Source organism: Thamnophis elegans, chromosome 16 (assembly GCF_009769535.1).
Source record: "Thamnophis elegans isolate rThaEle1 chromosome 16, rThaEle1.pri, whole genome shotgun sequence".
NCBI classification, from domain to species: domain Eukaryota; kingdom Metazoa; phylum Chordata; class Lepidosauria; order Squamata; family Colubridae; genus Thamnophis; species Thamnophis elegans.
The window spans coordinates 108,758-134,954 of NC_045556.1; the positions used below are offsets into that span (position 1 = coordinate 108,758).

Here is a 26,197-nt window from a genome sequence, read left to right on the forward strand (position 1 = left end):
TCTGGCCACGGACTGCTTTATTGCGCGTCTGCCGGAGGCGGGAGGGCCGCGGCGGAGCCCTCAGCAGCCGCAGCCGCCGTCGGGCTGCGGGGGCGCCTCGGCGGGGCCGTCGGGGAGGCGGGCGCGGGGCCCGTCCACGCACCGCTCCATGCGCTCCATCAGCAGCCCCAGCAGCGCCTCCACGGCCGGGCCCACGTTGGCGCCGTTGGCGGCGCTGGTCTCGAAGTAGGGCGCCCTGCAAGCACAGCGGGCAGCGTCAGGCGGGCGGAGGGGGCGGCCGGGGCAGGCAAAGGGTCGCCTCTCCCGCCGCCGCCGCCGCCGCCCGCGAGGCCCGCGCAGGAAGCCGCCACTTGCCCGTATTTGCCTGCCAGGCGCTTGGCCTCGTCCTCCTTCACCACGCGCTGCCCCTCCAGGTCGCTCTTGTTCCCGCACAGCACCACGTCGGGGCTCTGGCAGTAGGCGTGGGTCTGCAGCTGGCCTGCCGGGAAGGGAAGCGGGGAGCTGGAGCCCCTGGCTTGGCTGCCCCCCTGCTTAAAAGCCCTCGGGGCTCCCACCGGCACCCCGGCAGTCAGTAACCCCCCTGGGTTCCCACCGGGCTCCCTCGCGGCTGGCCCTTACCTTAGCCCGGTCCCGCCGCGGTGGCTGCAAGTGGGGTGAGACTTACTCATCCAGTTCCGGACGTTGAGGAAGCTTTGCTCGCTGGTTAGGTCAAAGAGCAGGAGGAAGCCTATGGCGTCCCTGAAGAAGGCGGTGGTCAAGCTGCGGAACCTACCAAGAGGAAGGGCCAAGCATTATTACCCTGCTGCTCTCTCCTCTCAGGCTGACTCCATGCCTGTCCCCGGAGGCCTCTTTAGGCTTTCTACTTAAGGACGAAATATCTGAAGTTTTAAAAGTGATAGAACAAATGTCTTAATTTCTAAAGTCATAAAGAACACAGGTTCCTCAGCCATAGGAAACGCCCAGTGCAGAGGTCGGAATACTGAGGGATTGCCAACCTCTGCTTGCACTCAGGCATCAAGGCGACTGGTCCCATCAGGAGCCAAATTGGCCGGGTAGTGGAGGTGGGTGGTTCGGTCCATTTTTCAAGCATGCTCACCTTTCCTGCCCTGCTGTGTCCCACAACTGAAGATGTATTCTCTGTCCTCGGCCGCTGACCCCATGATCTGGTCTGTTAGGTCGGTACACCTGATTCCAAAAGGATTTGTGAATGTCTCCAGCCATCAGCTGACAAACCAGGAATCTTTCTCTCTTCCTCCCCCCTCCCCCAATGCTTTGAGGAAGCCAATAGATCCTTTGCTTTCTTCATTCATGGAGGAGCTTTTAGAAAAGTAAGCAGATTCGTGTCTCACTGATGTTTGTATAGGTAAATCCATGGTGCTAAATCCATGGCCTCCTTCCCATGTGAGCCTATTGCAATAGTTTCCTGCAGTCCCATGTTTGCTTCGTATGCCCTTCCATCTGGTAGCTTTCCAGAATCTCAGTGTTTCTGCCTTCTAACCCATTATGCTGCTCCTGTAAAAAAAAGGTTGATTCCCCCTTTTCCTATTATGCTGGTGTTTGTAGCGCATGTCTATATAGTGCATCTACAATTTGCACAGAGCTTCAGCTCGTGTTTGCCATTCGCCCTCCTCCCGGCAGTAGCACCCATGTTTCTTGCACCCATGCATAGGCCCTGACTCTGACATGTCTGAATCTGCAAAATTCCCTTCAGGGTGAACCATGATTAAATATTCTTTTTTTTTTTAATGTACAGGAATGTCCCTCAACACAGCAGCCCCATATCCACAGGGAAGAAGCAGCAAATTTCAAACTTGCCTGCAGAAACCATATTGAAGAGCTGCAAACTTGGCAGCACTGTGTCTTTTGTTGGGCACAAAAACACCAGATCCACAAGAAGCAAGTTGTAAGCCTGGAGGAGGACTGAGGGCAGGCAGGCAGTCCCACACAAGGAATATGAATTCCCTCCAGAGCACGGCTGGGAGCTTGGAGTGGAAGACAGTCATTTCTCTCTTTGGAAAAATGCCAGGGAAGGGCCCAGGGCTGGCAGCGTTAGAGGCAGGATTGTTTTCTACACTGTGGAACGGGGTGGTAGGTGCCAATGGATTGAACCAGCTCTCTGGAAAGCTTTGCTCTTCTTGGACTGATCTGAAAGCAAGACTGCTTTGCAGAAATCTCATGGGAGGAAAGAAAGTGTCTATCAGCCACTGACAAAAGTCTCAAGTTCATCAACCTGTAGAAGGCCAGATGTGGACAACCAGAGGCAAAGTTTTCACTAGAAAGGCAGAGTCATTTAGACAGCCTGCCAGAGCCGTTCAAAAGGGCAACCGAGGACTTTGCGCAGGAGAGCAAAGAACCAGGTGCGGGGTTTTTGCAGACGACACCCCGCTTGGGCAAGCAGAAAGAGGCAGCATTTGGCTACCAGCTGCCTTCTGCTTGGAGGGCATCGCCCCCCCCCCCCCCCCGTTTCCACTCTTGGAAGGGTGGGTGGCTGGAAGGCAGTTGAGAAGGGGTGGATGCTGGCTCTTTCAGTGCTTGGAGGCTTGTGTAATGATAGCCAGTAGGTGAGAACAAGGTAACCAATCAGCACTTTCTCTGCATCCTTCCCTTGCAGCAGGATCTAGTCCCTAAGTGGTGGTTTTTGTCACTGGTGTCCATGCAGTAAGGGTCGGTGGCTGGGAAGGCAGCAGGAGTTCAGGCCAAAGGCGCTTCTGAAGACCGACCAAGAGGACGGAAGGCAGAGGGGGCGGGGAATCTCAAAGGAAAAGCATCTTGGCCTCTTCCCTTCTTCCTTCGTCTGCCCCGACATCAGGCACGGTTTCCTGAATGATTTCCTTCTGCATAGCTCATCCACAATTTCTCCCAAAAAGGAATGCAGTTGGAAGGGACTTACCAGCCTTTTTTCCTGAAAATCAATGCCTACAGTTGTGATGAATTTGGAATTGAATTTCCCATCTGTGTACTGGTAAAGGAAACTGGTCTTTCCAACCCCAGAATCACCAAGGGCTAGGAACTTGATAAGGTAATCGTAGTCCCTGTCAGACATACCGAGTGATCCTTAGTAACAGCCTGAAGGGGGGAAGAAAGGAAGAAAAGTTTTGAGTCCAGAGGTCTCAGAGGAGCCTCCCGAGTGGGTGGGGCCCAATAAGAGGCTCAAAGGGACACAGTGGGTGCCTGGAACGCTGTTCCACATCTCGCCCACAGGTAGCACAACATTGTTGGCGGGTGACTTTGGTTCACTACAGGTATCAAAAGGAGCCTCTCTGGATCTGGGCCATTGGGTGTGGAACTGCATGGAGGTGAGGTCAGCAGACAGGGCTCAGAAGGCGCCTAAATGGGACTGGAAGGCCAAGACTTCTCTGGGGCCCAGCACTCATTCCAGGAGATGCTGCTGCTGCTGCTGCAGGTGGGGGTACCCAGCCCTCCCTGGTCGTCTTGTAAAAGACAGGCTTTCCCCACAGATAATACTAGGGGGATGCTCGCTTTTGAAGTCCCTCTCTGTGGAAAAGGGGAGCCGTGTTCTTTCAGCAGACTCCCACTGCTTCCTCCTCCTCCTCGGAGGTTGCCTTCAGGCTGCCTGTAAGAGTCTTATCAATGCTTCCTCATTTGTCCCTAAGCACAAACATACCCTGGCCATCTCTTCCTTCCTTCTCTGTGACAAGGACAGAGACAAATCATTTGGATTTTATCAGGAGGCACGAGGCCTGCTGTCTCCTGGAGCCCCTGGCTGCCTGCAGTTAGATTTTGCCCACCAATCTGCATGTTTTCATTACTGAGGAAACAGTGGCTTTATCCCTTCTACACAGGTTGTCTAATAACGCAAGCTCGGTTTCAGATCAGTCTTGGGCATTTGACAATTGGAAGTGAGATAGAGAAAGCAGAGGAAGGCAGCTGCTCCCGAGGAATATAGCTGAGCTCATCATGCTGAACTTCTGAAATTGGCCAAGAGGCGAGGCGCCTCCTCCCTCCGCAAATATTGAATCTGCAGCCTCCTCCCTTTGTCTACTTGGATTTTGGATTGCCCAGGAGTTGCTTTTTGGCTAATGCCAAGGGGATCCTTCCCAGAATGCCTGGCAAAGAGGCTGCCTGCACATCCAGGATACAGGTGGGGCAGGAGCATCACTAGTGCAAGACTCATGACGGAGACCCCCCCTTCAGGAGTGTAGATTGCAGGACCCCCACCCCTCCCGCCAATTAACCTCGCAGGGGATCCCTAGACAGCTTCAGCTAGCCAGCAGTGCCAGACCCCCAGCTTGACATCTGGGAGGGAGGATCAGTCTTCTACTCTGCCAATTGGAGGGCAATGCCAGAAGGCTAATCTTTGAATTTGCACCCTGCGTGGCTGCCCCAGTAGCCATTGCAAACAGCCTCCCCCAGATCCTTGTGAGCAGACAGATGTGGGTTTTCTTAGGAACGTCAAGCTTTCTCTTTTTGTCCAGGGCATCCTGGCACAGCTGCTTTGCTGCTGCACAGGAGGCTTGTGAGCGATGTTGGCCTGGGCTGATCTCTGCCTCCCCACCTCCTTTTTGCATCAGCCACCTACATTCCCTGACGGTATTGGCGGCATCACCTTGCCCGCAGCCCGTCCATTTCCACAGGAGCCTCCATGCAGAATGCTGGGTTAAAAGGGGGAAAGGGGCTGCCTGCTCCCACTGCTTGGCACCTGCCTCACTCTTCCCTGGTCATTCCACCACCCTGGGAGGGCCCAGGCTCAGGATGCCACCCCCGCTCCCCAGCGGCTGCTTTGCAAGCAGTCAGGCTGAAACCCTCCTGGTGAAGGGAGTCATTTCCCCAAGTGTGCCTCCCCCTCCTCTACCCACTGCAGCGAAGAGGCTGCCCGCTCACCCGTTGCTGCTGCTGCTGCTGCTGCTGCTGCCAGAGTTACCTTGGGCTGGCCTCCCGAGCCCCACCTGCTTCTCGCCCAGCCAGGAACAGCAGCAGCCGCAGCAGCAGCTTACGTGTCACCTGGAGACTGCCATGGGTGGAAGGTGTGCTTCCTGAGGCCAGCCAAGGGCATCGGGGCTGGGAAAGGGGCTGTGCCATCACCCCTCCTCATTTGCAGGAGCTGAGGCTGCATTCAACACCACCTGGGCTTCCTCCTGCCAAGCGAGTGGGCTCAGTTGGGCAATTCCCAGGGCAGCCTTGTGTCCGGGCATCCCAGTCCCTGCAGAGGGAGCTGCCTCCACCAAGGACTAGCAAACAGGTAGGCTTGGCAGGAAGAAGAGCTAGTTTAGGAAGGGAGTGGAACTCTCTGACTGAAGGATCCAGACTTGGGCGTGGCATGAAAGCGGTGGGGGGAGGGGGAGACGCAAGAGGGGGGTGTCTTCTGCTGCATAAACTCAAAGGTGCCAAGGAGGTTTAGCAGGGTGCTCCCCACGTACCTTTTAGCAAGACCTCCCATATGCTGGAGGGCTGTGCGGGCGCATGTGCAAATGTGGGCATTTACTCTGAAGGCTTCAGCAGCTCAAATTTCATCGGCAGACTACTACAATACTAGACCCGTTCTGCCGCTTATCTTTTGCCCCACGCAGCCTCTGTATAATAGTGGCCCTTCCTCAGGCGCAGACCCTCCGCAGCTGCCTCTCTGCAGGCACAAAACCAGCCCAGGATGCCTCCCCCACTTCCCAGCCCTGCAGGATTTCCTCTGTGGTGGTGGTGGAGGAGGAGGAGAGCCGGGAAGGCCTTTTGGCTGAAGGCCAAGAGGGGAGGGGGAACAGCGGCAGACCTCCCAAGCTCTCTCTCTCCAGCTGAAGGGCTTCCATAGCCTGACAACCAGAGGGAAAATGCACTGATCCCAGAGGCTCTCGCGCCCTCACTCTACAGCGCAGAAGGCATCTGGAGCGGCAAAAGCTGAAAGGAGATGCATAGTGGTGTGGCTGGCTTCAGTAGGAAATGGTGCTGTCAAGGGCTTATCAGTCATTTCTCTTGCTAAATCAATTTGATTGCGCCTCTGAGGTGTTTTCTTTTATACCTCATCAGAGCAGAACTTATGCAAAGCCTCTCCAAGTGCAGAGAATTCACATCCTTTTCAAAAGAGCCCCCAGACTCAAAGGCTCACGGCTGGACCCAAACCGAGGGCAAGGATTTCTACCCCGCCCGAATGTTGTATGCATGTTGCTCATTATTTTATTATGTGTTGTTGTCTCAATGTTGTATTTCCCCTTTCCCTGGTTTTCTGTGAGCCGCCCTGAGTCCCCTCAGGGAAAAGGGCGGCCTACAAATGCAAATAAAACCTAAAACCTAAACCTAAACCAGAATAAACCTGCCTACAATTCCACCTTCACCCCATGTTAAGTTTGCAGAGCAGGGAGGGCATCTGCTCCCTTTGATTGAGGGCATAAAAAAGCAGAAACAATGGAAAAGATGAGAGCTTTAAAATGTGACTGCGTACATACGAGCATGTCAAAAGGAAATCTTTTGGGACTGGGGGACCTGCAGTCTGCCTAGATGGCTTATTTCGGTGGAGTTCAACTCCTTTGCCATCCTGTTTGCGCACTGTCTGAAGAATGAATCCGCTAGTACAAGATGCAGTGCTGGCGTCAAAAATTAGTGGGACCAATTTGAGGAAATCTGGGGGAGCAACGGCTCTTAGTGAGGCTGCTTCTGTGGGGCATTTGGTGGGAGGAGGATGGGCTTTCTTGGGCAATTGGCATACATTATGGAAACAGGATGGACCGAGGTCCCCTGTACTTATGGATATTGGGGATTCACCAATGGCCTCAGGACAGCCAAGACTCCACTCCGGACACATAAACCATTTTCTCTTAAAGGGGGTGTATTGCTGAGTCAAGGCAACTGCAGCCAAACCACTTTACAAAGTGAAGATGCTTTAAAAGCTGCCAAAGCATGGAAGACTGTCCCCCTGCTTCCGCCATTCAAGCTGCCGGTACCTTCTTCTGCTATGCCAGCGTTGCCGCCACGTTTACCTCCGCATCCCTTCTCAGAGTGGGTACGGAGTTGGAGACTGGCTGAAGGTCAACCTGCAGGATGACTGGATGGGAACATTTCTTGCAGCTTATCAAGCTATAACAGGCTGCGCAAACAAGTGAAGCCCCATCTGCGGGATAAAGGCAGCACGTCCCATGAACTGGTCCCCAGCGCCCGAAAGGTTGGGGGCAGCTGACCTATAACCATTGCCTCCGTTCTGGAGCAGCAGGAAACCAAGAGATTGTCCAGGAGGCCCATCCTGAACTGAAGAGCTGCCACGGTGTCTGAGAACGTGAGTGGCGCATAGATCTGCTTGGAAAGAGGTTGGGAGTTGAAGCGGCCAGAGGCTCTGGAAACAAAGACCATCGGATGCTCAAGGGGTCTGGAACAGGCTAGCCAGGAGGGAGGCTCCAAGCCCAACCAGGTGCCTGGGCTGGCTCTTGTCCTCCAAGGAGCCTCAGCTGGCGGCAGTCATGTGGCTGATCAAGTGATGGCGGATGATGTTTTTCACTTCCAGAAAAAAGGGGGCAAAGGGGGGGGGGGGAAGAGGAGGCGCAGTCCCTGGTTGGAGCCCCTTGCAGCAACATCTGTCAGACCCTCCAGCAGAGGGTGGGGATCTTCCTTGCCATGCCCAGCTCTTCTTTACATGGTGGAAGTATCAGGTGTGGTGGAGTTGCTGAGCTAAGCAACGGCTAATTTTTGCTACAACAGGCCTGGAGAAGTTGGCCTTGAAGGCCAGCAGAGATTCCAGCCTGGAAGGGGGCAGGAAGCAGCAATAGCCCTGTGTCCCATCACAGCTGGAACAACTGTCTCTCCTGAAGCAGAAGCCCCTTTTGCTCCATTCAGAGGGGAATATTTTGCAGGGGCCTGCAGCTGCTGACTAGGGGTAGGAGTCTTTTGGAGGGCCCCTTTGTCTGTTTTGCCCAAACCGGTTGTTCCCTACCTCAGCCCATTCCAGACCCAGGACTGTCAAGAGAGCCATCAGCCCTGGAGTCACCTTCCCTCCTGCGAAGGCCGGATGTCCCAGCTTCTCCAGGACCAGTTTGGACCCCTGTGCAAAACGGGGAGTTTGCCCATCTCCACTCCGGTTGCCTCCAGGTGTGGCTGGGTGGGGGGTTACTTACGTCTTCCCGTGGGCTGCACCTTTAGGGCTACTGACAGAAGGATTAGTTACCCACCGGCGGTTTCTTGTGATTTAAAAGAATAATGTCCTTTATAAGGTAATAAATGCGGGATAACAAATAAACGACACCCGGCAGCCCTTGAACACCACACTCTAGGAATTCTGCTCCCCTCGAGGCTCATCCATAAGAAGCAGCGAAAGCGAAAGCGGCGGGAAAGAAGGGAAGAGCGGCGTCTCCATTTCCCAGCCGTTTATTCCGCCTCTGGGAGGGGAAAAGTCTTATGTCCGCTTAGGCCACCAGCGCCGCCGAGGCTTCGGGAGCCCTCGAGGAGGAGGAGGAGGAGGAGGAGGAGGACGACGCGCGCTCCGCTTCGGCTCACGGGCGGAGATGGCGGCGTCCACCGAGAGGCCCCCTGGGCGGGCGGGCGGGCGGAGCAGCGGCGGACGAGGCGCCCCGGGAGTCCCGTTTCTCCTTCGGGGCCGGCCTCCTCCTCCTCCTCCTCCTCCTCCTGCAGCTTCAGGGCGGGCGCTCCTAGGCGGGCGGCGGCGGCGGGGCCTCCTCGGGCGGCGGCGGCGGCGGCGGCGGCTCGGGGTCGGAGAGGGCGCGCAGGCGGGCGGCCTCCTTCCGGATGGGCTCGGCGCCGTAGATGCCGCCGCCCACGCCCAGCACGAACACCGTCACCAGGCGCACCAGCGGCTCCCACCCGCGCATGGCGGCGGCGATGGCGGCGGCTTCGGCGGCTGCGCACGCGCGGGGGAGCGGCCGAGGCTGGCCTCCCGCGCCTGCGCCCTCCCTCCCTTCCGCGGCGGCGGCGGCGGCGGCGGGGGCTATGGAGGCGGCGGCGGCGGCGGCGGCGGGCGGGGCTCGCAGGCGTCAGCCGGGGGGTCGGCGGGCGGAGGGTCCCTCGGGGTCCTCCCGGGGTCTCCTGGCGCTGAGCCTGGCGCTGCGGCTGCTCTGCTGCCTCTCGGTGCGCACCAGCTTCGTCCCGGACGAGTACTGGCAGTCGCTGGAGGTGGCGCACCGGGCGGCCTTCGGGTATCCTGGGGGGGGCGGACGGGGGGCGGGCGGCGGGAGGGAGGGAGACCCCGCCTCGCCCCTCCGTCCAGCCGAGTCCTTAACGGCGCGCCAGATACGGGAGCCTGACCTGGGAGTGGGCCGAGGCCCTGCGCAGCCCCCTCTACCCGCTGCTCTTCGCCGGCCTCTTCAAGGCGCTGCAGCTGCTGGGCAAGGACCAGGCGCCGCTGCTGGTGAGGGGAGCGGCCCTTCCGCGGGCGCCTTTGCTCTTCAACGACCACAGGAGGAGGAGGAGGAGGAGGAGGAGGAGAGGGTGGGAGGCGCCCCTGAAGCAGCTCTGAGCCGAGGGACCGAAACGCCCCCCTCCCTCCCTCCGAGGCCCCCTCCTCGCCTCAGGCTCCCCCTCACGAGACCCAGAGGGCCGCATTAGGCCAGCCCCACCGGGTTTGACTGGCCCAGGGAAGCCCCTTCAAAAGCGGCCGGAGGGAAGCATCAGACATTACCACCAAGGGTGTGTGTGGCGGGAGGGAGGGGGGGGGCGCAGTGGTTCTTCAGCATCCTTCCATGTAAGCGACCACCTCAGTCTAAGAAAGCCGGTCTGAAAAAATCCCAAACAGGGAGACTGAAAAGCTCTGATGTCCATGCAATCCTTGTGCTTTTAGTTTTCCTGCTTCAAATGTGGCTTTGGAGGCTTTCTGTTTCAATGGGCCTTTGCATTTCAGCGAGAGATCAGATTTCTGTTTGGGAAGAAGCAAACGTTTCTTCCACGCTCTTCTCCTTGTGTCTCATCTTCTAACAGATCTGGCTCCCTAGGGTTTTCCAGGCAGTTCTGGCAGCATTTGCAGATGTGAAGTTATATTCCTTGGCAAAGCGACTGGATAACCTTGAGACGGCCAAATGGGTGGTGAGTCTCAGCCTCTCCCCTCAGTCTGCCGTGGTGTGAGACCTGGCAGACTTCAGAGCCAAGGACTTTGCTGTGGCTGGGACCCCCCAACACACACCTACTCTTCTTCGGCTTTGTTCCCAGTACTTTTGCCAGTTGTGTTCTTGGTTCACGTGGTACTGCTGCACCAGGACCCTCACCAACACCATGGAAGCAGTTCTCACCATCTTTGCTCTTTGCTACTATCCCATGGAAAGCACCAAAACGGAAATCAGGTGAAAAACCTTGTATCATGGGATGGAGGGGGTGTCAGGCAAATTATTCTTAGGCCAAGTTTTCTTGTGCTTGGCTGGTTTCCCAACATGTTTTCTTCAAAACTGCTTTTCCCTCAGTTCTTTTGAGCCTTGAGCTCAGGGACCCTGGACCTTTCTCTGTTTCCGTCTCTTTTGTGAAATGCATGAATGCTGCAGCTCCATGTACCTTTATATTTGAATAAACGCTAGGACTGTGTTATGGTTGGGAGCCCGTCTCGGTGGCTTTCCTGTAGCTGTCCTGAAGTTTCCCATCTGCTGCCTTTCCAGCCGCTGCTACCTAGCCCTGGTTGCGCTGGCGTGCATCATCCGCCCAACGGCTGCCATTCCATGGGCTCCGCTGCTGCTTTGGCACTTTGGGAAAGAGCCCAACAAGAGGCGTTTCCTCTGGGGTGCTTGCCTTCCAGTGGGGTAAGAGGGTCTTTACGGAGTTTTGTCAAAATCACCACAGTTTTAAACAGTGCTCAACAACACAGAAAGGAAGCGTCATTGGGTTCTAGGAAACGCTGTGCTTGGCATGGCATAGGTGGGAAAGAGCAAACGACTTGGCTGGGGACAGGCGCGGGAAACAATGCATGGCCCCCATCCAGGGCCTCATGGGGGGGAGGGGGGGAGACCCTGAGCAGGGGAGAACCTGTCATTTTGCCGTGGAACTGTTGCTTTTCTCTTTTAACAGACTAATTGCTTTGGGAGGTTCGTTAGTAGTTGACAGGATCTTTTTTGGCAAGGTAAGCTGGTATCATCAAATCCTCCAAGGATTGTTTAGTCTTGAACCCAAATGTCTGTCTTTCTCTGGGCTCTTCCTACAGCCTATAGGACTACTGAGATGGGCACTGGGCCACCAGCCTCTCCTTGCCTTCCTCTGCTTGTCCCATCTTCTCTCCCCATTTTCAAACGGGCGCTGGGCTTGCGGGAGAAACCGGTGAAAGGCTGTGAGCCCAGGTCGTGTTTTGAGGATCACATCAATGCAAAGTTGGAGGATGCAGGGTCTCCCCTCCACGTGATTCCTAGCTCCTTTTCCCAGCGGTGTAACTGTGTGCAGGAGAGGGTGGCGTTGTAGGATAATGGGTTGCATTAGGGTGGTGCCATTCCTTGCCAAGCAAAGCAAATCCTCCCGCAGCCTGGGCTGGAGACTGTGCGACGTACCCTTATGTTGGGCTCAATTGCTGGCATTTCTTTGCCCAACTCCCCAGCCCAGCTTAGAGTGCGGCCAGGCTGGCCATCTCCCATGCGAGCTCTAATCAGACCTGCCTGAGCCGGCTTACTTTTTTTTGTTCTGGAAAAGAGAGAACGGGGCCGACGTGGCTCCTGAACGTTCCCTCAAGGGGAAAACTGCCGGCGTTCCTGTCGTGGGGCAAGCTGACCATTCCTTTTCTCGTCCCTGCAGTGGGTTGTGGTTCCCCTCAACTTTCTGAAATTCAATGTTCTGCATGAGCTGGCCACCTTCTATGGATCCCACTCCTGGCACTGGTATTTCACCCAGGGCTTGCCGGCGATCCTCGGTCCCCACCTGCCTTTCTTCCTCCACGGCTGCTTCAGTGCCCCGAGGAAGCATCGTGTGTTCTTGGTGGTTGTGCTTTGGACTGTGACAGCCTACAGGTACCACATGTTCTTGTTCTTCTGAGATTGCTTCGTGCCCTTGTTCTTGTTACTGCTCGGGATAAAGGCTCTTCCTGCCCTGCCCAGCTAGAGGTGGCTTAGTCAGCTTGCCCTTAATCAGCCAAGCAAAGGGGAGCTTCTTGGCATGGACGGAATGGAGCCTTCCAGCGTTTCTGAGGAAGAGAGAAGCCTTGAACTTAATTATTCAGGTAGAAGTTGGGGAACGTCCATGATGGTCTTGCCCTGTCCACTTCTTTCAGTGTTCTTCGTCACAAAGAATTCCGATTTATCTACTCCATCCTGCCCATCTGTATGCTCTTCTGTGGTAAGCACTTAGGCTTGATGGATGTCGTCTTTCGTGGGGGGCGGGGGGGGGGGGGAGGCACTCTCCTTTCCCAAAGAGTGGTCAGCTATCGTACAATGCCAGTCCTGGTAAGTTCTTCTGCAGAAATGGCACAGGCCCACCCCCCACGCATCGTGGCAGCCGTGGCCATCTCTTCCACAGCCAAAGCCGCTTCCCCCGACTTCAGTTTTCTACCATACGGAGAGTCTTTTATTTTCTTGATATTTTAGTCCTTTAACAGGTGGTCCTCGACTTACAATCGTTCGCTTAGTGACTCTCCAAAGTTACAACGGGACCTGGAAAAAGTGACTGATGACCATTTTTCACACTTATGACTGGTCATGGGATTTAGATTCGGATGCTTGACAACTGACTCACATTTATGACGGTTGCCGTGTCCTGGGGTCAGGGGAACCTTTTGCAACCTTCTGACAAGCCAAGTCAACGGGGAAACCAGATTCATTTAACAACGGCAGCAATTCCCAACAAATGTGGCATGAAAAGTTGTAAAATGGGGCAAAACTCAACACATTTCTCACTTAGCAACATAAATTTTGGCCTCAGTTGTGGCAAAGGGCTACCTGTAATTCACATCCTGGAGTGACAATAACGTCAGGGATTTGCACTGTGTATGGCCCTTATTCTTTCAGGCAATTATTTGCCATCTTAAGAAAGGAACGCACCCCTTGGCGTCCCTCTCCTGGTCCAGCACCCTCCAACCGACTGTCTTGAGCCCCTTCTGAAAAGCTCATTTCCACAGGACATTCTCTGGCTCAGCTGAAGAGGTGGAGAAGGGCTGCCGTCTCCTTCTTGCTGAGCTCCAACCTGCTCCTTGCCCTCTACACGGGTTTGGTCCATCAGCGTGGCACTCTGGACGTGATGGTCTACCTCCGGGAGCTCTGCAACCCTTTGGCCCGAGGGCAGGCATCATCCATTCTCCTGCTGATGCCCTGTCATTCAACTCCTTTATACAGGTAAGGCCAAGGTTCTTGTCTAGCAGGCAACCTGTCTCCTCCTCCTCCTCCCCTGAAATGGCCTTTCCCAAAGGCCCCATCCCCCAGGAGGTAGCCTGCCTTGTATTTTTACTTCAAGGTGGTGGGTGGATCTCTGTTGTCTTGCAGAGACATGAATACACAAGCGTCTCATCATCTCTGCCCCCATTCTTTTGATGATGCTTTAGCACAAACAAAGGCCCGGAGGAATGTCAGCCCAGCCACCTCCCCTTTTCAACTGTTGGGGTTTTGTTTTGCTCCTAGCCATATTCACTGCCCACTGCAAGTGAGATTTCTTCAGTGCCCTCCGGATTTGATGGGAAGAAGCAACTATCTGGATGAAGCTGACTTATTTTACTCTCGCCCTCTCCTGTGGCTCCACAAAGAGTTCCCTAATGCTACACAACTGCCCTCCCACTTGGTCTTCTTCAATGTCCTTGAGCAGGTAGGTAAGCCCGAGTCCCCTGACCAGCAGAACCTTCTTAGCAGGGCTCCTTGTGGCCTCCACAGGGGGAGCCTCACCGCCAAAGGTGGCGTGTGTGTTCTGACCCACCTGAGGACGTAAAGTCTGCCTAACGAGATGCATGGAGGAGCCCACCGCCCTGTGCCTCCCTTCATGTCTTCATAGTAGCACATAGTAAATGTTAAGTCTTCTTTAGGGTAAGTCAGGCTACTGGTAGCCCTACCCTCAGCCAGGTTGGCATGAGTATTGCCAGCTCAAGACACAATGGTGCAGTGGTTAGAATACAGTGCTGCAGGCTATTTCTGCTGACTGCTGGCTGCCTACAATTTGGCAGTTCGAATCTCACCAAGCTCAAGGTTGCTTCAGACTTTCATCCTTCTGAGGTCGATAAAATGAGGACCCAAATTGTTGGGAGCAAGAGGCTGACTCTGTAAACTGCCTTAGAGAGGGTTGTAAAGCACCATGAAGCGGTAGTTAAGTCTAAGCATTACTGCTATTAAAACAGAACCGAACATAGTTGGAAGGGACCTTGGAGGTCTTCTAATCCAACCCCCTGCCTAGGCAGGAACCCCTACACCGCTTCAGACAAATGGTTATCCAATATCTTTTTGAAAACTTCCAGTGTTGGAACATTCACAAGGGCAAGTTATTCCCCTGATTAATTGTTCTGTCAGGAAATCCCTCCTTAGTTCCAAGTTGCTTCTCTCCTTGATTAGTTTCCACCCATTGCTACCCTCAGGTGCTTTGGAGATTAGCTTGCTTCCCTCTTCTTTGTGGCAGCCCCTGAGATATTGGAGCCCTGCTATCATATCTCCCCTAGTCCTTTTAATTAAACTGGACATAACCAGTTCCTGCAACAGTCCTTCGTGTTTTAGCCTCCAGTTCCCTAATCTTTATTGTTTTTCTCTGCACTCTTCCTAGAGTCTCCGCATCTTTTTTACATTGTGATGACCAAAACTCTGTACAGTATTCCAGATGCTTTGCAGTGTATGACTTTGCTCTGATTGATCAGGGGGAATGCCATTTTCTTTTCAAAATCAGTATTTGCCCTTTGTTTTTCATTATTGGGTAATAACTCTGTAAGATTTGGGGAGGGAGAAGGCAATCTACTAGTCTTGTGGCAGCTTCCCATGCAAGTTGAATGAACATTTTTCAAAGTAGATGCAATCTATGTAATCCTTAACTGTATTTTTAATTACAGGAAATATCATCATTTCTGATTTCGAACAGATATGTAAAAGCTGCCACATTCTTTCACACCCATTTGCCTCAAGGACGAGTTGGAAGCCACATCTATGTGTTCAAAAATTATTTTGAAGATTGATGAAAGTGGTTTAAAGGATGGGGGGGGGGGATGGAGCTGACGCAAGAGGAACAACAGCAGCAGCAGCAGCAACCCCTGACCTGAAGTCTGTGGATAAGTAGGAGAAGTAGGAGAAGTGTGCATAGCTCTGGAGAGGTGGAAGGTGCCACCTTCCACATTTGTTTTTGCAAAGGCGGCCTTATCCTTCTGCTAAGATTTCAGATTTGCTCAGACTGTACGCAGCTATGCAAACCTCTATGAATAGACAGTTTGGAACCATCTTTTTATTATTATTTTTACAATGTACAGTTGTGCAAGAAAATTTAAAAGCAAGATGATCAGAAAGAGGACACGCAAGAAATCCCATCATGATCAGGGTAATTAAACAGCTATCAAGATGTGCTTCTGGAGCATGAGATGAAATCTGTACCATATCTTTTAGTAGAACCAAGTACCAACAAGTGCAGAAAAGCTTATTTTACAACTTGTCTAAAGCTACTGCTTACCCTGCTGATTTATTGTAATAGTAGAAAGCAGCCAAATTAATTAATGCTTCCCAAGAAGACTGCAAGACAGGAAGGATGGAGATGAAGCCAGTGGTGAAAGCTCTCTGAGGGGCCAATCATGGAGGGATTTTGCCAGCCTGCAGGGCTCCCTCACCCCTTCAGTACTTAGGGTCAAAAGGGAGCCGCCCCACTTCAATCTCCAGGTTTGCCGTGTGCCTCCCATTGTTGCGGCCCTGCTTTTGCCATCGGCTTTCCTTCTTGGAACGCTGCTGGTGCTTTGGAAGGGGTCTTTCCTGCTGAGGGCTGTGGGAGAACATGAAAGAGGGGTGCTTACTGGGATGGGGTGCAAAAAGGAGGGGAAGCAAGGGGTGACCCTGGAAGCCTCAGGTCCAGCTATTCAACTCCTTGTCACTTGAAAGGAATGCTGTGGAAGCCCATAATCTCCTAGTATTCCTGATACTGGGGTTTGATGGGGCAAAGAAATTGGCCGACAGACCAGGAGTCCTTGTAACTTGTGCCTTAGCGTGAACAAGGATCGCCTTTTCATCTCTTGGCCCGAGAGAAGCCTCCCTTACAGAGGCATTGCTATGATCCCCCCTCCTCATCCCCGTGTGCAGCAGCCCCCACCCCCACCCCCTCCAGCCCTCGTGTTTTGCACTCACCTGGATCCACGCGGAGGAGGCATCTGGTTATAATGATGGAAGTAGTACTGGTATATATACTTGTCTAGGCCTTCAAAGGCTCCATCGCTGGCTCTCTGATATTCTTCCATGTCTTCGAGATAGTCTTTGACATCGTTGACAAAGTCTGAGAACAGCATCTGGTCGTGAATAAAGACACCGTTGCGGAAGAAGCTGCTGGTGAAAATTTCCAGTTCTCGCCAATGATGGAAGTTCTTTACTTCCTGCTGCAAATATTTGTGCATTAATTGATTAAATTCATCAGCCCGAATAGGATCCAGGACTTTGTTGAAGAGGCTAATAAATTCTTGGTGGGCACAGTCAAAAATGCCAGAACAGCCTTTTAGGATGGCGTGCTGCTTTGGGCTACCCGTGGGGCCCCTGGGACACTGCCCGGAAGCACCGTCCGTGGACAATGGCGAGAAGGGCTGGGGGTCCTCGGGCCGAGGCGTCCTCTGGCCAAAATGCCTTTGGCTCCCTGGAGCCTGGTGCTGCGCCGGCTTTACAGGACCATCCCGAGAACCGTCCGTCTGATGCATCATCCTCCCTTTCCTGTTGGTCTCGTGTCTTCTGTCGCTGTACCTCTTCTTCTCCCTTCCGTCAAAGATGTTTCTTGTTGTGTCCTTAAAATGTCTAAAGGTGGACTTGACAGAGTCTGAGAATTTCCTCAGGTTCTCTTTCACCGCTTCTTTGGCCTGCTTGATTTTCTCTTTGTGGTGGCGTACAAATTCCTTGGTCGAATTCTTCATGGCATCAAACGTTTCTTTCACAGAACCAAAAAAGGTGGCTTTTGCCTTGGCTCTATTTGGGCTTCCCCCTTTCCCAGCTGGCTTCTTCTGGGCTTTCTCTGCTCTCTCCTGCTTCTCTGCACGATCTTTAACTTCAACGTACAGCTTCTCCCACAAATCTGACCGCTGCTGTTCAAAGCTCAGCTTCTTCTCCAGTTCAGCCAACATCCCTCGCAGGGTCTCCGTCTCTTGGCCCTTGTGCGAACCGGCCTCTGCCGCCAGCGGCCCGTGCCGAGCGTTCAGCTTTCCCAAGGTTTCCCGAAGTGCTACCGTCACTTGACGTTCTTTATCAAGCTCCCTTCTCAGCATCTGAGCTTCAGCCAGCAGGGTCTCCTTTTGTTTCACAAAGCTCTGCATCCTGTGCCTCTCCTCCTCCAAGTGCGCTCTGAGTTTTTGGTTTTCGGTCACAACCAGAGACTCCGGCCCAGGGCCTCTGCTTTCCAAGTGCCTCACTTCTTCCCTCAGCTTCCTCAGCTCTTCCTGTAGCAGGGCCAGTGCTTTTTCCTCTCTCTGTAAAGACTCTCTCAAGTGCTGGTTTTCCGAGGCAAGGCGGAACTTCTGAGATTCAAAGGATTCCTTTTCCGTCTGTGTTGCAAGCCAGCACTTTGCAAGGCCCTCCTTCAGAGACTGGGTGGAAAAAGAGAGCACACGGGTTGCACAGAAGGGAAAAGAGGCAATGGAGCAGCAGCAGCAGAATTAGGCCAGCAGAAAGCCTCCCTCCCTCCCTCCCTCAACAGGGCAAAGTGGCCCAATTCCGCCCTTTGGGCTTCGATGTGGGACAAGCCCTTGGCTTCACCCGGGCCTCAGACTTAGCAACTGCTGGCTCTGCAGCTCAAAGCTGGAAGGACAAGAAGTAGGATGCGTCCACTTGTTTCTGCCCACTTGAAGTGACAAAGTTACAAAACTTTGTAAGGGAGAGGGGGAAATGATCAGGGCTGAGGTATTTTTGAATTATGGGGAATGGAAACGTTCTCCTTACCCCACACGGTGTTTTACTTCCTTGTTGGCATTGCAAAAGATCCCCCTTCATATCATTCAGTTTGTCTTCGTGAGTCTTCTCCACTAGTTCCTGTTGTTTTTGGATCTGAACTGTACCTTGAAACATAAAATTTTCTTTTTTATCTGACAAGAAAAATGGGAAGTTAGGCAGCTTATTAGAGACACATCTTATATTCTTCCTTTAGTTTCGTCAAGTGAACTATGGCCTGGTAGAGCAGATTGAAATGCTCAGCTTTAATAAAAATGAAAGGCTGATACTTTCAAAGCGGCAGATTGCAACGCATGAGTGCACAGGTGCAACGGGGGCATCCATCGCACAGCCAGTATCAGCCGCTTAACGCCTATTTTGAAAAGAGTGAACGGAGTGGGGGAGGGAGGACCAGCCCTCTTTGGAACAGTGGTCACATCAAACGGCGTCCACCTGGAGAGGAGTGGGAAATGTTGGGGACTGCAGCCTGCCTCACAGCCATCTCCAGCAGCCACTTCACGTTACAGGAGCTCAGGCAGCAACGTCTCAACAAACCGAAAAAACCTCATGTCAAAGGAGGAGCAGCAGCAGCAGCCACGGCCAAGGACACTCGGGAGAGGCAGCACTGGGGAAAAGTAGAGGGCCAGGCAACCTGATCCCAGGGCAGGTAAAGGTTATCTTGCCCACTGTAAACACAGAACCAGCACATCTGGCAAAGATGGCTAAATTCAATTTACAGCAGTCAATCGTGCCTCTTACTTTCACATTTCCCGAAGAACAAAAGCAGGTGGATATCAGCATTATTCTAAAGGTAAGTGTAATGTTTTCTACCTCAAACCAAACCAAAATCTGGGATCACCAGAAACCAATAAATACTAATTGATCCAAGAACAGCTACGTCGCTTCCATTCTGAGCCAATTCATTACAAAACCAGAATTTTGCCCATCATCTGGGTTCCCATCTAAAGAAAATTCTGGAGGATATTTGTGTTGCTGGTTTGTTATACGTTAATTATATGACACGGCACGGAGTGCCAAAGCGTGGTCCAAGGCTTATTTACAAAAGGATTTTTCTGCAACCCAAAATGTTCCTGTTGCGTAGAGTCTGCCTCTGGAGAGCAGCCTTTCCCACAAGCTCTGGGCTGGGACTGAAAGCGGGCTTCTCCACCGCAGCTAGCTATATAAAGAGTTCCACATCTAACCCTTATTTTGCTTCTGGGGATGGGCAAGCGGTTAAAAATGTTAGATTCTGCACAATTCCTCTGACGAGTCATCTCATCGCCTGATTGGTCATTGCAGAAGCCGCTTGCTTTTGCCAGTGGATCTCCAGGTTCTCCCAAGAGGCAGTGCCTGGCTGGAGCCCATGACTTGGACGTGGCGGACTGGAGCTGGGTCTCTCCGTGCGCCAAGCACTACCTAGAACTCCCCTCTTTAGGCCTTTGCTCACTTAGGAGAAAAGGGATCTTTCCCAGCAGCTCTGAACTTGGGCTTTATTCCTTTATAGCCCACCTTTCCTGGAGAACTCCGAGACTTCATCGTATGCCCTACGCTCTTCAGTTTTGCCCCACAGAACCCGCCCTATGAGGCTCCGACCTCAGATCCCCCAAGCAGTAGCAGCCTCGGCTGAAGCCCCCGACAAGAGGTTCCCGTTTTGCCCCTTAAAATGCTCTGCTGCACTCACCATAGAAATGTCCAAAGCCCATGCTGACCGCAATCACCAAGGCCAGGATGATGCACCGGTTCAGGCCGCTGCTCAGCAGGTGCTTGGCCTGCTTGACTTCCGGATCGGGAGGAGGCGGACCTTCCTCAGACTCTGAGCTGGAGAGAAGCCTCTTCTTTGCCCGCCGGCGCCTCAAGGTGGGGCTGGAGCCATGACTGGTTTCATCACTGCTGGATTCCTCCCCACTCGGCTGCAGTGGGAAAGCTGGGCAGCAAATCCAAGCAGTGAACACACCACCACTCTGGGATTCCCAAGCAGCAGCAGCAGCAGCAGCAGCAGCAGGCCTGGAAAGGGAGCTGCCCAAGCCAGGCCCTTGCACTCCACGCACACACACACACACACTCACTCAAGGGCCCCGTGCCGCTCTTCAGCCCACCGGCGCCTCCCCTTGTGCTCCAGAGCATGCCTCAGCAGAGGCACCTCTGTGCTTGCTGGGGCCGGCTGTCAAGCAGAGCTCTGAAACTCTCTGCGCCTGCTTTGCTTTGTGGGCTGTCTCCATGCAGGCTTTCTGGGGCTGAATCCTTGGCAAGTCCCGTACCGGCCAGTCACACCACATGAGAGCCGAATGATAACCAAAACCTTGGCCTTCAGCAGAATGGGTGAACTTTTGATTCCTTTGAATGCAGCTCACTTTCAAAAAGCCGCTCTTGTGCCAGATGCAGGGTAAATATACCATATTTTTCAGAGTATAAGACGCTCCAAAGTATGAGACGCGCCCAGCTTTTGGGGAGGAAAACAAGAAAAAAATTTTTACCTCTGCCTCCCAGCAATTTGCCTCCTTGCAGCAAACACCAGTCAGTCAGTTTCAGCTTCAGCACAGCCTGATTAGCACAAGCAGCTGATTGTCAGCCTCCCAACAATCAGCTGTTTCAGGCTGCGGGAATTGCCATAGCCTATTGCCGCCTCTGCACGCTCCATTTTCCGCCCATTCTGAGCAGCGGGGATCAGAATGGGCGGGAAATGAGGCGTGTGGAGGCTGAAAATGGGGTGTGGAGGGCAAAAATGGGGCACGCGGAGGCGGCAATAGGCAGCCTGAAATAGTTGATGGTAGGGAGGCCGATCCGACATGCTAATCGGGCTGTGATGAAGCTGAAACAGGCTGTTGCTGCAAGGAGGCAGAAGCCAAAGCGTGGAGGCTGACAGGTGAGCGGGTGGGGCTACATTCAGTGTATAAGACGCACCCAAATTTTCACCATCTTTTAAGGGAGGAAAAATGCATGTTATACTCTGAAAAACATGGGTCGTTCAGAAATCAACCAGTCTTTGGGCCCTATGAATTCCAGAGACCGTTGCCATCTGGGGTCATGGCAACAGGACCAAAGCTTATTCCAAGGCTTAATCAGGTCAGAGAAGCTTCTCGCTCTTGCATGAGTGGTCAGGTGTGGGGAAACCCTCCTCTGAAAGCCCCTGAATCTGTGTCCTGGTTCTGTTCTCTCTGCCTGTGGGCAAAAGGCCACCAAGGGCTCCCTTTTGTTAGGGGGAAGGGGCCGGGAAGTGCATCTCATCTTTAAGGGTCAGCAGGACAGGACGAGAAACCTCAGTATCTACAGTAGGTAAGTCTTCATATTACGTAAAGGATTTCATTAAACATTTCACACTTGCAAAATTGCATGCATGGAAACACACACAAGCACACGTTGAACAGCAAGTCAGAAACCAAAAGCATGAAGCCGACTATAAACTTGAGACTTTGGAGTGGTACAAGTCTTGCAATATGAAGGGCTTGTAATGCATTTTCTTATACTGATCTGGGATTTATGTTAGTCTTTTAATTTGCCCGAGACCCTCAACTGCTCTCATGCTCATCTTTAATGTACGGCTGCTCCAAGAGCCCTGGCTTCTCTTCCACTTCCCCCCAAACACCTCCCCCAAGAATTCTTTCTTGTGGGGGAGTGGTGGGGAAATGCATCCTCTCTGCTTCAGAAGCACGACGGCATGCCCAGCTCCGGCCATCATGCCAGCTAAGGAGAGGAGAGGCCGGATACCAGCTGCTTACCCCATCCACTCACCCACCGCAGGACCACCGTCCAAAGCTTCTCCAACCAACTGGCTTTCAATGCAAAAAACAAAGGGAAAGATTTGTAACTTCCAACCAAGAGGCTGCAGCAAAGGGCCATGTCTACGGAAGAAACCTGCCTCCTTCGAGCCCTCCCTGTTCAGGCTCCAGGCACTGAGGAGGCCTGGCCAAAAAAGAAGCAGCAGCTGCTTGTGTGCCGGATTATGACTCTCATCAATTAACCCAAGTGACTGGCAGTTAGTCTGCATCTCCTCCCAGAACAGGTTGAAGAGAAGGAAGAGTTATTCTAATGCCAGAGATGACTTGACTTCAAACACTCACTTTCCAGGTAAACTGTGATTAAAAGAGTTCATCTATTTGAGAGGTTATAGACCAGAAAGCAAATCTAATCTCAGAGAATCGAGCTTAATCTGAGGTTAAGTATTAACTCTACGTAACAGCTGTAAATAAGAGCTTAGAAATACACTTGTATGCTCCATCTCGCTTCCCAATGAAGGTTTTAAAAAATCACCAACAACCTTTATTTCAAATGAAATGGATGGGTGGAGGAGTCCCAAGTCCCATAAGCCTTTGGGTGTTGTGTGCACAGAGCAGCATTCTTTGCCAGCGCTGGCAAGGAGCATGGGGCTGGTTCTTCAGGACAAGGCCTCTCTAGAGCTCATAACCAGATTAACCCAAAGAATACCCAGCCCTGCTTAACTGGGAGGAGAGTTCCTTAGTTGGGGCATATCTTTCGGGGTGTCCAAGTGACTAAACAGAGAGCCCGAGGATGTTCTACGCTCAATAATATAATAAAACAGAAAGAGAGGGGGGGAGAGGAGGGATTTTCTTTTTTAAAGAGTCCTCACAATGGGGAGCCAAAAACATGGGCTATTTCGAATGCTCAAGAGACTTCAGGCGAAAACCAGCTTCCTATCCTTAGTCAAATCAACCCAATGACATACTCAAAGTTGGGGGAAATGTTTGAGGAGTGTTGCCCTCAGGACACAGAACGCTGCCTGCTTTTAAGAGGCTGAAGAACGCCACATACCTGTTTCTGGCTGGCAAAAGGTATACTGGCTGCTGGAAGAGGAGCCCATGTTGAAATTCTCCGAGGCCGGACCTTCCTCCTCTCCTGAGGCGGCTTCTTCCTGGCTTCCAACTTCTTCTACCTTCGGCACCTCCAAAGTCACAATGTCTGAATCATCACTTACTCCTCCCACACAGGAGGTCTCATCCAGCATTTTTTCTTTCTCATCCTTGGATATAAGGTTAAATGATTATTATCAACTTGAAAAATGAAATTCATAGCTTTTTGCAAGTGCTGTTAACTCAGAATTTACACACCGATGGCCTGGCGTCTACAGGCTGCTCACTGACGTACAACAGTCTCATCATTTGGGGGAGAAAGCTCTGAAGCCCAGCAAGCCGAAGAGAGAACACCCGTATCAGGATTGGGCAAGACATGTTCTGAAGAAGGGCAGCAGCAGCACAGCTCTCCTGCACGCTGTTTCCGTGGGCGATACCTTCCCAAGTGCCCTCCTCTCCTATGGCCCCAGGACTACAGCTTCCTCCTAGCTGGAAGGCTCTTGCAGGGAAATCCCAGCAGCAGAGAATAAGGTGAAATAAACACCCCTTAATTTAGGGCACATTCACGGGGACCCCTCTAGCAAAGTCAGAGCCTGCTGGCATCAGAACAGGCAACTCAGCAGGGATGGAGAGATCAGCTGGGCCTCCCCTGTTGGCACAAGCTCTGCCAAAGAGGCCACTTGCAATGTTTCGCCTTTCTGCTGAGAGCTACAGAAGAAAGAGGCATTTGTCTCCAGACGTGATCTTCCGAGCCCTGTGTTGAATCACGACTTACCCCAGGAACCAGCTTGCTGGGCTCCGTGGGGGACTGGCTTGTAGCGCTCACTGGTGCCCCATCACCCTGGCCAAAGTCAACTGCAGAAAGAAAGAAGACATACCAGGTTGCTCCTCCATGACCCTCCTGCACTGTCTCTGCTCTTAACACCCACTCACGCTGCTCAGGCCAATCCAAGTGGGCTCATCACAGCTTTCCCCCGGAGAACCTGGGCTGGGGAGCTTTAGTTATACGGCAAGAACGTCCACTGCACCCATTACACAGGAACCTGGCTATGGGAACCACAAGAGCTTGGGAATGCTTCTACCACAAATGAGACTTTTTTATCTCCAAGGCCGATATAGTTCCAGTCACAAACCAGTGACTGGGCCTCTGGAAAACTTGGCTGCTTTAGTGCTCCTAACGCTCCCCATCGGCATCTCAACTACCAGCCTGTTTCTGCCCTGCACAGGGAAGATCATTACGGAGCTTATCCGCAAATGCCTGTCAAAACAAAGCTCCCCATTTCACCCCTGGCCACCCAAACCTCAGATCTCTTCCCCTCCCACGCAGCCAGACGTTGCTCAGTTGGCCCAGGAATCCTCCTGTGCGATTCCCAGCAGCTCTTTGGCCCAAAAGAGAACGCAGCCAAAGCTCTGTGCCCAGACTCACCTTGCTGCTGGTCTTCCACTTGCGTTGGAGACAGACGTTCCTCCGAGGCCAGTTCCTCGTGGCCACTTATGCTATCAGAGTCTGGTGCTGCTGCTTCAACATCGGAGCCCTAAAAATACAAACACGCTCACTGGAGATTGAGTCGGAAGCCCCAGAAAGAGTCCCCGGATGTTCCACAAGCAGCATGTCATTGAAGCCGAGGAACAGAGATGGGCCACTAGTAGTGCACAAGCAGGATGCATTCTTACCAGCCGAGCTGTTTGCTCCCCAAACAAATGTGGGAAGCCTCTGAGAAACAAAGCAAAAGACAGAAATATTTCCATGCTGCCCACCAAGCCTCCCAAACTCTGCCTGGCACAGAGCAGAGCCTCCTAGGACCTGGAAGTGGACGGCGGAAAAGGATAAGAGAGTGCAGGGGTCGCCTGTTGCGGCTCTCACTGCCTGTTTTCACCCGTTAGTCTGTCTTTCTGAGTAAACGTTTGACTTCTGCAAGGGGCCAGTCTGTTCGTGTGTGCTATCCTCACACTTTCTGGAAATGGAGGCAAGGGACTGCTCTAAGCCAACACAGTCCTGCCGCTTTCAAGCCCTTTGAGGCTACAGATGAACCTTTCACCACCAGGAATCTCGGAAATGAACTCTGGATGACTTTCCTGCTCTATTTGAAAACCAGAGAACGCATCCGGTGCCAGAACTCAAAGGACTTGCTCTTCCTCTCTTTTATCTTATACTAGGGAGTGCAATTAGCTTCCCCACCCCTCCTCCTCTTAAGGACTGGCTTGCTTTGGTTCCTGAAACCGTCAAAACAGACATGAAGGGGCCTCCCAAGGGTCTCCCTTTCAGGAGCTTTAATGCAAGCAGCCGATAGGTCCCACAGAAGAGCTTCTCCAGTGAGGCGCTTCTGCCAAAAAAAACCCAAAGATATCAGGGCTTTTAAGTGGACTTTAACTGAAGGAGGAGGCCAAGACTGAGCATGTTTTGTCTCTTGCATGATGGGGTGGCTTCCAGGTCAGCTGTGCTGGAGATTTGGGGGGGGGGGGGGGTCTGGCAAGTTTTTGAGCTCCGGCTCAACAGACCTCATGGAAGTTGGGGGGGAGAAGGGGGGGGGGGGGAACTCCAGCTGCCTTTAAACCACTGAACGTTGGAACGTTGTTGTTATTAGAAAAGGTCAAGGCAGCAGCCAGGCCAGCAACCCAGGCAGGCCCAAGCTGTCCCGCACCGCAGCCTTTGGCAGCAGCCCTTGTAGCGCCCCCGCCCCTTCTTCTTCCGGATGGAGACCCGTTCCGCCGAGGAGGCGCTCCCGCTCCTGGAGCCGAGCACGGAAAGACAGCCCCACGGAAGTCCGCCTGGTACCTCGTGGTTGATGACCGTCCAGCCACAAGACGAGTCGCTGTCGCTGGAAATCTCTGACATTGTGAAGAAGCTGCAAGGAAAAGAGCCTCTTCAGCGGCCGCCTTCTTCCTCTGCCTTAAACAGACCCAGACCTCCGCTCCTCCCCTTCGCCCGCCTGAGCGGAGCCGAAACCGCCGCTGCGGGAGGGAACGCGGGGCGGACAGCGCCGGGGGGGGGGGAGGAGGAGGAGGGACCGGGTCCTTCGCCTTCCTCCCTCCCCCCCCCCGACCCAAGCCGGCTCGGCTTCTGGCCTGGGGGGGGGGTTTCTCTAGGGGCAGCGGGCCTGCACTGCCGCCCCCACAAGGCCGCGGAGACCAACGGTCGTCCGCCCCTCCCGTGCGAAGGGGGCGCAACCGGCGCTTGGCGGCCAGACCGGCCAGGAGGCCGCGGGGCGGTGCGGGACCGCGACCGGCCTACCTGCTGGAGCGGCGGGCAGCGCAGCGACCGGCGGCTCCCCCCGCTTCGCCAGAACAACAACCGGGGACCGGAAAGGCGACGCCGCTGCGCCTGCGCCTCCCGCGGGGCGTCCGCCGGGAAGTGTAGTCCGCCCCCGCCCGGCGCTGTGGCAGGCTGGCTGCTCCAGGACTACATGCCCCAGGGGGGAGTGCGGCCCCGCGCATCAACAAAGGGCGGGGCCGAGCCGTTGCCCGGGCGACGCGGAAGGCGGCTCGCTGCACAGG

General features: G+C 53.6%; 3 protein-coding genes across 5 annotated transcripts; 1 reads left to right on the top strand and 2 right to left on the bottom strand.

Annotated features, from left to right (window-relative positions):
- On the bottom strand, positions 1-5,660 carry RAB27A (RAB27A, member RAS oncogene family). 2 transcript variants are annotated; one of them, XM_032233685.1, is made up of 6 exons: positions 5,379-5,660; positions 2,891-3,066; positions 1,097-1,185; positions 665-768; positions 355-478; positions 1-235 (listed from the first exon to the last, which is right to left on the bottom strand). In XM_032233685.1, the coding sequence occupies exons 2-6, from the start codon at positions 3,041-3,043 to the stop codon at positions 61-63; spliced, it is 645 nt and encodes a 214-aa protein (XP_032089576.1). In that variant the 5' UTR covers positions 3,044-3,066; positions 5,379-5,660; the 3' UTR covers positions 1-60. The 2 variants fall into 2 exon arrangements, with proteins under 2 accessions (XP_032089576.1, XP_032089575.1); XM_032233684.1 differs by lacking the exon at positions 5,379-5,660 and adding an exon at positions 4,843-4,937.
- On the top strand, positions 5,126-15,358 carry PIGB (phosphatidylinositol glycan anchor biosynthesis class B). The gene is made up of 10 exons (XM_032233683.1): positions 5,126-5,200; positions 9,862-9,966; positions 10,090-10,220; positions 10,527-10,667; positions 10,933-10,984; positions 11,644-11,855; positions 12,116-12,180; positions 12,959-13,172; positions 13,455-13,635; positions 14,855-15,358. Exons 3-10 carry the CDS (start codon positions 10,153-10,155, stop codon positions 14,975-14,977), a joined length of 1,056 nt encoding a protein of 351 aa, XP_032089574.1. The 5' UTR covers positions 5,126-5,200; positions 9,862-9,966; positions 10,090-10,152; the 3' UTR covers positions 14,978-15,358.
- CCPG1 (cell cycle progression 1) lies at positions 15,221-26,160 on the bottom strand. 2 transcript variants are annotated; one of them, XM_032233681.1, is made up of 9 exons: positions 25,935-26,160; positions 25,479-25,548; positions 24,129-24,237; positions 23,478-23,557; positions 22,665-22,872; positions 19,579-19,821; positions 17,910-18,025; positions 16,125-17,557; positions 15,221-15,765 (listed from the first exon to the last, which is right to left on the bottom strand). In XM_032233681.1, exons 1-9 carry the CDS (start codon positions 26,135-26,137, stop codon positions 15,621-15,623), a joined length of 2,607 nt encoding a protein of 868 aa, XP_032089572.1. In that variant the 5' UTR covers positions 26,138-26,160; the 3' UTR covers positions 15,221-15,620. The 2 variants fall into 2 exon arrangements, with proteins under 2 accessions (XP_032089572.1, XP_032089571.1); XM_032233680.1 differs by having other exon boundaries at positions 17,910-18,052.
- Positions 26,161-26,197: the final 37 nt, after the last annotated feature.